Source organism: Bufo bufo, chromosome 3 (assembly GCF_905171765.1).
Source record: "Bufo bufo chromosome 3, aBufBuf1.1, whole genome shotgun sequence".
Lineage (NCBI taxonomy): Eukaryota > Metazoa > Chordata > Amphibia > Anura > Bufonidae > Bufo > Bufo bufo.
In genome coordinates, this window is record NC_053391.1 from 527,742,516 (window position 1) to 527,755,625 (window position 13,110).

At 40.5% G+C, this 13,110-nt stretch overlaps 1 protein-coding gene across 2 annotated transcripts in view; it reads right to left on the minus strand.

The window, feature by feature from the left end:
* TDRD3 (tudor domain containing 3) overlaps positions 1-13,110 on the minus strand; it is a 367,839-nt gene that overhangs the window by 74,600 nt on the left and 280,129 nt on the right. The window contains exons 9-10 of one of the 2 annotated variants that reach the window (XM_040425380.1): positions 10,741-10,897; positions 7,395-7,520 (exon numbers count right to left, since the gene is read on the minus strand). In XM_040425380.1, the coding sequence (XP_040281314.1) occupies positions 7,395-7,520; positions 10,741-10,897 (283 nt within the window). Of the gene's footprint in view, positions 1-7,394; positions 7,536-10,740; positions 10,898-13,110 lie in introns of both variants that reach the window. The other variant, XM_040425379.1, reaches the window with a different exon arrangement.

Sequence of the window (13,110 nt, forward strand, 5' to 3'; positions counted from 1 at the left end):
ACTTAATGAACTCACGTTGGGCGGTCTCGGTCTGCATCTTAAAAGTAATTTCTCTCCTGTGATCAGCGAGTCTGCCATTGATGCCTACATAACCGCAGTGAAGTCTGATTTATCACACTACAAATTGTCTTGTGACACCAATGTATTCAAGAGCCCCAATCTCACTCGGTTGGAGATTGAGGCGATTGAACAGTTGAGAAATGACCCCCTCCTTACTGTGAAACCCGCGGATAAGGGGGGTGGGATTGTCGTTCTAGATACCTGCAAATACATTGCGGAGATCAGACGACAGCTCGACGACACTGAAGTTTATTTAGCACTCCAGACGGATCCCAAATTTGATATTGCTAGAGCTATCATAAAATGCTTGACTAATGCGGTTCTGGCTGGCATCATTGACAATGATCTCGCTGAATTTTGTACTATTAATCATCCGATTACACCGGTACTTTATGTACTCCCAAAAGTACACAAATCATTAATCGACTCTCCAGGTCGTCCAATAGTATCGGGTTCGGAGTCTATTTTTAGTAACATCTCAATTTTCTTGGATAAACTTCTACATAATTATGCGAGTGGGGCGGAATCATATATTCAGGACACTACAGATTTTTTATGAAACTAGAGAATGTTGATCTTGGTGACATAGATAACATCATCCTAGCATCATTTGACGTGACATCTCTATATACGTCAATCAACCATGACCTCGGTGTCGGAGCGGTTAGACGTATGTTAGATCTGTCATCTCTGACTGTACACACATGTGATTTTGTGATTGATCTTTTGAATATTATTTTGAGACAGAATTATTTTCTGTTCCAGGATATATTTTATAAACAAATTAGGGGTGTGGCGATGGGGTCAAATGTGGCCCCTACTTACGCCAATATATTCATGAGATGTTTTGAGGAGGATGTCGTCCATGTATCCCACCACCGCAGTAAAATCCTGAGGTGGTGGAGATACATCGACAACATCTTCCTCATATGGTCCGGTGACTGTTCTGAACTGTTGGATTTTCAGGGTTATCTTAACAGTATTAACAATGAGTTACAATTTACCCTAGTATACTCTAATACAGAAATTCAATTCTTGGACACTACTGTTATTTACCAGGAGGGTCGGTTGCAGACTAGGTTATTTACCAAACCAACTGACAAAAACACCCTCCTACACTATCAGAGTAGCCATCCACGAAATATGGTGAAGCACCTCCCATTCTCATGGTTGAAAAATTTAAACATAGGGGCTATCCCCTCAGCTACTACAATCCCAAATTGATCGGGTCCAAGACCTGGACAGAAGCGACACACTGATGAGAAAGGAGAGGAAGGGTCATCATAATAGGATCCCCTTTATTACCAAATACACGGAACACAGCCGTGCAATTAATCGTGTTATCAGCAAACATTGGGTCATTTTAGGAGGTTGCCTGAGTCAAGTCCCTGAATTCAGACCCCCCCCCTCTATTTTCCTATAGGAGATCTAGGAATTTACGAGATCAATTAGTACGAGCGGACATTGGCCCTGGCCCTGGCCCGGGCTTGGTACAGAGTACACTGACACAGCGGAGCACGGGATGTTTTCCATGTTTCAGCTGTGTCAATTGCAAACATATCTGCAGGGGCAAAACTTTCACACATCCGATGACCAATGTGAGATAATCTATCTCCTTTTATCTCACTTGCAATTCAAATTTTGTGATCTATGTTTTGAGTTGCCCCTGCAGATTGTTGTATGTAGGTGAGACATCCACCGATCTTAAAACTCGCTTAAACAACCACCGCTCCACCATCAGAAAAAAACGTCGGGATCTACCCATTCCCAAACAATTTGTAGAGATTAATCATACTGAAAATGAATTAAAATGTTGGATAATTGATCATATTCCTCTGCCGAGACGCGGAGGCAATAGAAACTTGCTACTAAAAAAGAAAGAATTATTTTGGATATATACACTCAATACTTTGAGACCCAACGGTCTAAATGTAGATTATAATTTAGGGGTTTATACATAAGAGGTGGTTTGCCCTAGATTGCCTTGTGTTATTCTTCACTCTGCCTTATATCCTTTTGTAGGTGATATTAGTTAAACACAAGTGTTCATATAAGATCTAACCTTCAATTCCAATTTTCTTTCTCATTTTTTCATCTCTTGTTACAGATGATTGGATATGATATAAGAAGAGGAGCGATATGATGAGGATGCTAGCCTGCCATATTAAGAAGCACCGTGGTCCCACATCTGCTTTTTATAATCTTATAATTATATTTTGATTGTATTGTGCTCTGGCTCAGGTTGCGTCTCGATAGATCCTATATATATCAATAAAGGAATAGTATATATCTCATGGTTGCCAGGAGAACCCTGCTTGTGGCATTATCAGGAGACGTAATTGGGACGGCACTTGTATGCACGACCGACACGACAGTGCCGGTCGGGCTCATATTGCATGCCCAGTATGTGGATGCTATGCTCCCTTGACAGGGATGTATGGTTTCCTCTAGTTGCCTCCCGTGAGCCATGTATTATATGAATTAAGCAACTATGGGTAACCTTTCCAGCATCTAAGATGGCGCGTCTGTACATGAACCCTTATGAGCATGCGCACTGGAGAGTGGATAGACTAGATCGATCTTGCTGCGTCCGATTGGTGGGGTGTGACGTGAGACGCTTACCTTAGACGTAGCATGACGCGATTTTGCGGAGACGTACCCTGACGCCTGCGCACTCTCTAGAGCTAGACGCCAACTTTGGCCATTGCCGACATGTGGGAGTACGCTGACTCTATATGGTATGTCACCATCTGTATCTCTGGCTCCTCCTGTTTTTTAATTAATGTAATGAAATTTATGTAAAGCAGCTGATTCACATTGGCGCCACTTATACCTGTATTTTGATTATGTTATATTATATTGTATTTTTGTAATTGATATACACAATCATGTATCACAATCCTTATTATAAGAATTTCCTGTATTGTTTCCACTTAATAATCATGTATATTGATTGTTATATTCATTTTTACTTAATTGCTTGTATTCATTGATTTCTCCACCCCCTAATTTTGTACATCTATTTATACTATGTATTTCACTTGTGTTTGTTGCTTGAGAAAGGCTCTGTGTTTTGAGCTGAAACGTCGCCTCACTGTGCCACTGTGGTCCAATAAATTATTATTTTTTTCTACTGGATGTGCTGTCCGTTTCCATCTACATTTGTGGGTAAGCAGCGACACCCTTGGACATAGCACCCGCTGTTCATATTGAGAATTGGTGCTGCCACATTTTTCTTCTATATATATATATATATATATATATATATATATATATAGATAGAGAGAGAGAGAGAGAGAGAGAGAGAGATATGGGGGGGGGGGGGGGGGGGGGCTGGATTTTCAATTTAGCACCGAGGCAGCAATATTACATTATTTTTTACATTTTAAGTATACTTTGGCTAGTATCCCTATACCTCAGCTGCTTATCCAGATTAGGGATGTGCAGCCCTTATTATCTATTTTTTCTAATTAAAACCAGTAACAATCAGCACAGACACATTTAATGTTGCTGTTAGGTTACAGGTGGCTTAATGTATTGTGCAATGGTGCTTAAACTAAACACTTCCCCGCAGTATATAGTAAAGCTCATACATTTGTCTACAATAAGTGACACATGAAAGCTTCCAGCAAGTAAACCGAAATATATATTCCAGGTACTGTACATATAACACTCCAAGTGAGTAGTAATATATTCATCAGTCCTGACATTTTCCTTGCCTTGCAGCTCACAGTTTATGTGGTAATAAAGCTGTAGAAGAGGTTTGCATTTCATTAACGAGCCGTAACAATCTATCAGCCAGAATATTTTGCACACAGGCATGACTGTCAATAATAGTTTTGGGAAAAAACTCCTACAAATTGACTGGCAAACTAATCTCACAAAGAACACAGCCAGACAGTGCTTAACACTTAGATGCTATAATTTGAACGTCCACAGCAGTAATTATATTCTGTAGACAATGTGTATATTGAGGCACTAATAATGTACTTGGAAAAAAACTATTTACCAACTCACTCGCCTTACGGCTGTACACAGCGTGGCTTTACTCCCACAACGATTAGGAAAATGACTCTTTCTTAAAAAATAAAACAAAATAATGGCTAAAGTTCCCTTTAGATTTCATAAAGCGAGATTAGGAACATCCTAAAGAATCTCTGAAATCTTCAGCTATAAATCCAAAACACATAGATTAGTGCAAAACAGCTTTTATATGAGTGTTAAAGCTCCGGGCAGATCCAAAGCTTTCATTTCTCTTGCTGCTATCCTACAAGCCTATGTATGCACCATGATCATGCACAACTCTAGAGATAGGATCTCCTCTTGAAATTCCTTTCACTAATCAAGTACAGTAATTCTCTATGATTACGCTTACACCTGCTCGGGCACTCTAGCAACATGCTTAAAGGTCTTTGGCTAATATAACATCTATGAGTCATGAAGAGCATGATTGTAAGGAAAGACGTTGAATTAAGAAATATAGGGGGTCATTTACTATAATGGGCGTATTTCTGGCACAGATTGCAACACAAAGGTTATTTGCACCGCAATCTACATCTTTTCCCCGCTCACGCCAGGTCTAAAAAAGGCCCGTCTCATTCATCATTTTCTACGCCTGTTTTAGTCGTAGAAAATGGTCTAAATGTAAGACAGCAAGAAAGTTTGCTTACATTAAGACCGGCGCCTCTACAAAACTTACGGAGGGTTCCACCACCAGCGCAGGGGCTTATTAAGAACAGTCTTAATAAATGACCCCGGTAGTCTGTTACCTTTAATTCTGTTTTGTAACATTTATAAGGAACTTAGACATGGCAAATAGGGAACTACTCAAATATTGAAACATTATAAAATATAGAAAAGGACTTTTGAAGTATTTTGAATTTGACAGACAAGCGAGGTGTAGTCCCTTAGTTTGGGACTTGTCAGTGACAATCTCAAGGGTGGGAAACACTACAAAATCAGAAATGCTTCTGTTGCTCAGTTCTGTTACGGTGGGAGTAGAGCAGAATGGTGCATGAGCAGTAAAGTGAGGTGAGCTGTCCTTAGGAACCTGTCCCCGGGATTTTGTGTATAGAGCTGAGGACATGGGTTGCTAGATGGCCGCTAGCACATCCGCAATACCCAGTCCCCATAGCTCTGTGTGCTTTTATTGTGTAAAAAAACAGATTTGATACATATGCAAATTAACCTGAGATGACTCCGAGCTTAAAAATCTGACTCTTCTCTGGTCACACAAGATATGACTCTTTTATGTTAATTTTCATAAAAGGCGGGAAGTACAAAAATGCATAATACTTATTGAATTCGTCTGCAAATGAAATTTAAAGTGTAATTTATATGTTTAGGGTAACACAATGAACATTTAGAAACGCTCAGTGAGGGTAGCATAATAGGGATGACAGGTTCCCTTTAATCTGTGTAGTGAATGAAGAGGGCTTTGCAAAATCCAGAATCACAATTCTAACCTAATTTTTAATAATGCATATTCAAAATATGACGTTTACATGTTTCATTGGGGTATCTAGTACTTAAGTGGAAGTGCCAAGAAAACAGATTAAATTAAAAACAGGCTACAGTCTCATCTGACATAACTCTAAAGAGATGTACAAGTCCAAACCAAAGAGTCGTTAAACTTATTAAAATATAAGTTGTCACAATAAAAAAAATCAAACCCCCCTACTAGCTGACAATAAATCCAATCAATTCATTATACACAGGAGCTATACATCCTTTAAAAATACTTTGCAATCATGGGAAGAGAAGGAGCCGTCACAATTACCTATACAATGAAATGTACTGGCTTTATGACGGTATAACTGTACTTCTTATGTTCAAGTGTAGTGAGAGCCCACAATCTCGTTTCTATGTTAAAAAATACATAGCCAAATAGCAAATAAAATCTTGAGGGAGAATTGTCTCTTAACTTGAAAAACTCAAAAATTAACAGAACTAAGTGACTTCAGTCATTATAGATTGTATTGAACATGTCCTACAACAACATTCATATTAGAATAATAGTTGACGTCTGTGCCGTGGTCCAAACGCAGCGGAGCGCGTCACAGCCAGGGAGAAAAAAAATAGCTCACCTTCTCCCTGGCTGTGATGCTCTCGGCTACGATTGGACCACGGCACAGTCGGGGAGAAGGAGATGTCCACTGAGAAACCCTGGTGTCTCCTACTCCCTGTACCGATGCTCAGTATTAACATACTGGGTGCAAAAACTGCAGGAGCATACAGCAGGGCAAGCGAGGGATATTTGAAAAAAATAAAATAAAAACTCAACAATGGCAGCTTTCGCAGAGCATACCTCGCAGGTAATGGTACTTAATTAAACAACAAAAAAACACTCTTTAATGAAAACCACATGAGCAAATGTATAATGCATGTGTCAAAGGATTCTGTTCTCTAAGCATTTATGCTTAAATGAGTTGCCTGGGACCCTCAAACTGATCACCTATACTCAGAATAGGTCATCAATATCTGATCGGAGGCAGAATGACACTGGGCAGCCCCATTGATCAACGGTGTCAAGCGGCTACGGTACTCAGACAACTGCTGCTTCTGTGTACACCAAGCAAAACATTGTCCACTGCATAGCACCCGTGCTTGGTTTTCCGTCTCAGACACCTTTACTTCAGTTGCAGGAAGGCCATGTAACCAATAGACATGAGGTTACAGGTTACATCTCAACACATCACCCCCTAGCAGCTTATCAACATACACCCAGGATCAGATATTATCTATCCTGAGGAGAGGTCATCAATAGTTCATTCTCAGATAACCCCATACATTTTTGATATGCCACTGAGATGCTAGGAGATACATTGGTAGGGTGTGTAAGTTGGTACCCTTGCACCTGGATATAAGGGTTGTGGTACTCTACAAAATACAACTCTCTGTTTGAGTGATAGGGGTGCTACCTGAGCGAGAACTTCTAATACTTCTCCTTACATATGCATCCTTTTCGGAAGACACACAAGACCTCTAAAAGAAGTGTAAAAGAATATAAAAGTTTAGAGATTAGTGGAAGCAGATGGAGAGGACTGTGCTCTCTTATGATCGGGCAGATTGTTTCATGAGAGCTCTGCCGAATATTTAAAGAAATAGTCATGGTTGTCTGGTGCTGTTGGACCCCTTTATTGTAAACTATAAGAATTATTATTATTTTTTTAGCAAGATTTAAAAATTCATTACAAGACATGACGAGAATTAGTGATAACTGCTTCTTACTTAAATATAAACATGTAAAATTATGATTCAATTAAATGACAATTTTATTTTTTAAGTACATCACCAGCTTTTACATAAAATTATCAAATAAATGTGCCTCTCACCTTCGAGTGAAAAAGTACCCATTTTGGACTCCAGAAAGTCAAACAGTGTACTAGGTGCAGAAGGTCTAGCATTAGATACTTCATCGTCAGCTTCTGCTCGTGTTCTTCCTCGACCTTTTCCTTTACCTGTCCATAGGACATTTTACATATTAAAAACCAAATTATTACATTCAGTTGTATTTTGCATTTAATTCACAATCAAAAAAGAATATCTGGGGACGTTGAAGCTGGCCTGCAAAAAAAAGTTTCTCTGTCTCGGCTTGTACTTTGCCTATAACGCAGTTAGGCCTCATGCACACGACCGTGGTGTGTTTTGCAGTCCGCAAAACACGGATAGCGTCCGTGCCGCAATTTGCGGAACGGCACAGACAGCCTTCAAAATAAATGCCTATTCTTGTCCGCAAAGTGCGGACAAGAATAGGACAAGTTATATTTTTTTAGCGGGGCCACGGAACAGAGCAACGGATGCAGACAGCACACGGAGTACTGTCCGCATCTTTTGCGGCCCCATTGAAGTCAATGGGTCCGCATCCGAGGCGCCAAAATGGCGGCTCGGATGCGGACCAAAACAACGGCCGTGTGCATGAGGCCTTACTCAGGATTCAGATTTTTCAGTCTAGATGATAGCAGTGGTTAGGATGTGAATGGAGATGTGTCCAGTAAATCTCTGAAAAGGCCACAAAAATAAAGTACAAAAAGGTAACAATTTTAACCACTGAAAGATGCTATACATTTTGGGCCTGTAGAAGGCAGCATTTTTTCCATTTTGTTTTGATTTATCTGGCCACACAACCATGACACCTTTATTATGCGTGACAAGTTGTATTTTTAACAGGGGTTTTCCAAGACTTTTATACTGATAACCTACCCTCTAGATAGGTCATCAGTATCTGACTGATGGGGGTCTGACACCATTACATTAGTGCCAGTAAGCCTCATCACAGCTTAGCTTAGGCCATGTGATATTACGTTCATCGGTCACATGGCCTAGGAGCAGCTCAGCCCCATCAAAGTGAATGAGGCTAAGCGTGATACCAAGCACAGGCGCTATACAATGTATGGCATTGTGCTTGGTGAGCTGAGAGAAGGCCACGGTGCTACTGCAACCAATGGTGCCTTCCCAAACGACTGATAGGCAGGGGTCCCAGGTGTCAGACCCCCACGATCAGATCCAGAGGATAGGTCATCAGTATAAAAGTCTTGGAAAATCACTTTAATGGCATCATTTTGAGGCCTTGCACAGTTGGACTGCATTGTGAACCTCTGAAAAACAAATAAAAAATTACAGAAGAATTTTTGCACAATAATGGCATTTTGCATTTGTGTCGCCACATTCAAAGAGTCACAACTTTTTAATAAATGTTTGTAGTTGTAGCTTTTCATTATTAATTCTGCCACCATACAAACATTAAAAATTTTTTTTTCTTAGGCTAATTTGACACTTGCGGCAGAGGAATCCGGCAGGCAGTTCTGTCGCAAAACGTATGCCAACTGATTGCATTTTAGGACTGATCAGGATCCTGATCCGTCTTACAAATGCATTGCAAGAACGGATCCGTCTGTCATACGGACAAACGGATCCATTTCGATTTTTTTTCACATTTTTACCGGCACTAATACATTCCTATGGGAAAAAATGCCAGATCCGGCATTCAGGCAAGTCTTCAGTTTTTTGGGCCGGAGATAAAACCATAGTATGCTGCAGTTTTATCTTTTGCCTGATCAGTCAAAAAGACTGAACTGAAGACATCCTGAACGGAATGCTCTCTATTCAGAATGCATTAGGATAAAACTGATCAGTTCTATAGTATGTATAGAGCCCCTAGGAAGGACCTCTATGCCAGAAAAGAAAAACGCAAGTGTGAAAGTACCCTTAAAGGACTTTGGACATACTTATTAATCCTGTAGATGGCATAAACTTAGACAGGATGTCTAGACATGCACCAAATGTATTGCAGTGGGTCATGCTGGATGATAAATTTACCATTAACCATGGCAGGCCTGGGGGATTAATGGCAAGACAATGCAAATCTGAAATCATATTGCAGGGGCAATAATATGGTGACAGAGGGTTCCCCAAGGCTATATCTCATCACAAAGATGCTGCAGCCCTTACTGAATGTGCATCTACCTAAGGCCTCTTTCACACTTGCGTTGTCCGGATCCGGCGTGTACTCCACTTGCCGGAATTACACTCCGGATCCGGAAAAACGCAAGTGTACTGAAAGCATTTGAAGACGGAACCGTCTTCCAAATGCTTTCAGTGTTACTATGGCACCCAGGACGCTATTAAAGTCCTGGCTGCCATAGTAGTAGTGGGGAGCTGTATACTTACAGTCCGTGCGGCTCCCGGGGCGCTCCAGAATGACGTCAGAGCGCCCCATGCGCATGGATGACGTGATCCATGCGATCACATGATCCATGCGCTTGGGGCGCCCTGACGTCACTCTGGAGCGCCCGGGGAGCTGCACGGACGGTAAGTATACTGCTCTCCCGCTCCCCACTACACTTTACCATGGCTGCCAGGACTTTGGTTACCATGGCTGCCGGGACACTATTCAGAAAAAGCTAAATGTCGGGTCCGGCAATGCGCCGAAACGACGTTTAGCTTAAGGCCGGATCCGGATCAATGCCTTCCAATGGGCATTAATTCCAAATCCGGCCTTGCGGCAAGTGTTCCGGATTTTTGGCCGGAGCAAAAAGCGCAGCATGCTGCAGTATTTTCTCCGGCCAAAAAACGTTCCGGTCCGGAACTGAAGACATCCTGAACGGATTTCTCTCCATTCAGAATGCATGGGGATAATCCTGATCAGGATTCTTCCGGCATAGAGCCCCGACGACGGAACTCTATGCCGGAAGACAAGAACGCAAGTGTGAAAGAGCCCTAAGGGAGTTAAACAGCCAGGGCCTGATTTATATCTGGTTCCGGCTGAAGCGGTGGGATGTCAGCTGTGCATTGTGCCCATCAAATCTTTGTAATTTACAGTAAAACACTAAGATAAAATACTGTCTATTCTCCTGAGCAGAATAAATTTATATGCAAATAATTACCACAATTAATACAATTATTTATTGGTTTACTGGTAAGTAGTTGAGTTATAACTCACTCATTAAAGCCTTGAGGTTAAAGAAACAGCAACAACAAAACACTATAGGTGCAACGAGTTTAGAAATTATGAATAAGAAACTTGCGCAATACAAGCAACGTAAAGAAATAGGTATATGGTTCATAGCTAGAATTAAGCCTTTTATTATTATATTAAAATCATCGCAGAAAAAATGTATAATCCAAAGAATCTACAACATCTAGACATCAGCCATTAGTTATGATCAGTGATATATATACCTCGGGGTGGTGGCCCTTGAACAGGCTTTGGTTTGCTGCCAGCAAGAAGGAAATTTAAAGCTGCCTCCAAATTGTTGCTGAAGTCCATGAGTGCCTGTCTGGCTGCTTCTTTACTGAAGCCCATCTCTGTGATGTGTCTCAGAGCCTTCTCGTCAACCTTTATTAAAAGGAAGAGACATATGGATGTCAGGAACAAGCGAGATCTCATTTTCTACTCCTGTGCAAGATTTTCCTCAATGCTGTAATCGCATTCAACTTAGTGATTTCCCCATTAATCAAGGAATCAAAACACAAAATCTCCAAAACAAGATAATTTATTTAATGGGATGGTGCACTGATAAAACATGAAGGCTTTCTCAAGAAACAGGAAAATCGAGCATTCAAGCAACGTACATGACAATTCTGTACAGAAATGCAGACTTTTTATCGAAAACATGAAATGGCATCAAAATAATCAGCACATGGCCTTAAAAAAAAAAAAAAAAAAAAAAAAAAAAGATTTACTGTCGCTCTACAAATTTGCACATTAAAGGGGAAATGTTATATTGATCTTGCAGTCTTCAGTGCCATATATTTTCTTGCACTACAAAAACGCTTATTTAGTTGGTTAGGGCTAGAGCAATTTTCAAATGCAATTATATTACTGAGTGACAAATCATATCTAGCAAAAAGCTACTGGGATCAAATGACTGAGAAACAAAAAAGATAATTAGAACAGAAAATCTATTCCAGAAATGTACAGGCTAAGCATTACATGGTGTTTTGTTAACGTGTCCAATCGAAACATTATCAGCATTGTCGTGCAGCACTTACAATGCAGCTACAATTTGGGAAAAATAATATTTCGCTCCTGAGGTACAGATCAATAAAGTTATATTTCACTTACAGTTAGAAAATAATGGTCGTATATTGTAAAAATACTGCACATCAAATCTTTACGAACTATGCAGCTAGTAAAGACTGCTATTATTTAAATGAGTTGCCCAAAACGTGATATAAGGTCAATAAGACACTAATCAGTAGGCGTCTTGCATCTAACTGACCCAAAAAACAGTGCTGATATCGGTCATTAATGCACCAACACGTTTCCTCTAATGAAATTCATATAAGGAATAATGCTGCATCAACAACATGACACAACTACATGTGTGATGCTCGGACCCCCTTCATAACAAGACAGACGTGACTGGTCAAATAACCTTTCAGAATGAGCAATTGTTTGTGTACATCAGGAGTAGCAGTGTTGCTGGAAATTATGTGACTATTTGTTTGTCTTCACTTCTGCCAGTTCAATCTCTAGTTGTCATTTTACCCAGAAGGGGCAAAGATTGCTAGCTGCCAAGATGTCTCCCATATACTACACACAAAAAGAAGAGAAAGTCCTGCTTCCCTATATCTCACACACAGGTGCATGGAGGTCATTATACATACAGTAATTAATGAGCAGTGTCCTTGTGAATTCAGCACTGGGGATAGATAGCAGAACACTTACTAAAAGTAGAAGCAAAGTCTCTAGGTGTATATCTGCCCCTTTTTTCTGCAGCAGTTTCCTCTGCCTCACCCTCTCCCCTTCATAGACATGTATGGGCAGCAGCTGCAACCTGAACTCAGTGAAAATCTGTCACAACTCTGCCTGATGTGTAGGGACTTTATCAATACATGTAGAATCAGTAAAATGTTATAGTCGACGCCCCCAAGGTATTCGCTGATGGGCATAGTGAGTTCATGGAAGTTTTTATTTTTTGTCACAAGTTAGTGGAATATGAGACTTTGTATGAAAAAAAATAAATAAAAAAAAAATCATCATTTTCCACTAACTTGTGACAAAAAATAAAAGATTCTAGGAACTAGCCATGCCCCTCACGGAATACCTTGGGGTGTCTTCTTTCCAAAATGGGGTCACTTGTGGGGTAGTTATACTGCCCTGGCATTCTAGGGGCCCAAATGTGTGGTAAGGAGTTTGAAATCAAATTCTGTAAAAAATGACCTGTGAAATCCGAAAGGTGCTCTTTGGAATGTGGGCCCCTTTGCCCACCTAGGCTGCAAAAAAGTGTCACACATCTGGTATCTCCGTACTCAGGAGAAGGTGGGGAATGTGTTTTGTGGTGTCATTTTACATATACCCATGCTGGGTGAGAGAAATATCTTGGCAAAAGACAACTTTTCCCATTTTTTTATACAAAGTTGGCATTTGACCAAGATATTTATCTCACCCAGCATGTGTATATGTAAAAAGACACCCCAAAACACATTCCTCAACTTCTCCTGAATACAGAGATACCAGATGTGTGACACTTTTTTGCAGCCTAGGTGGGCAAAGGGGCCCAAATTCCTTTTAGGAGGGCATTTTTAGACATTTGGATACCAGAC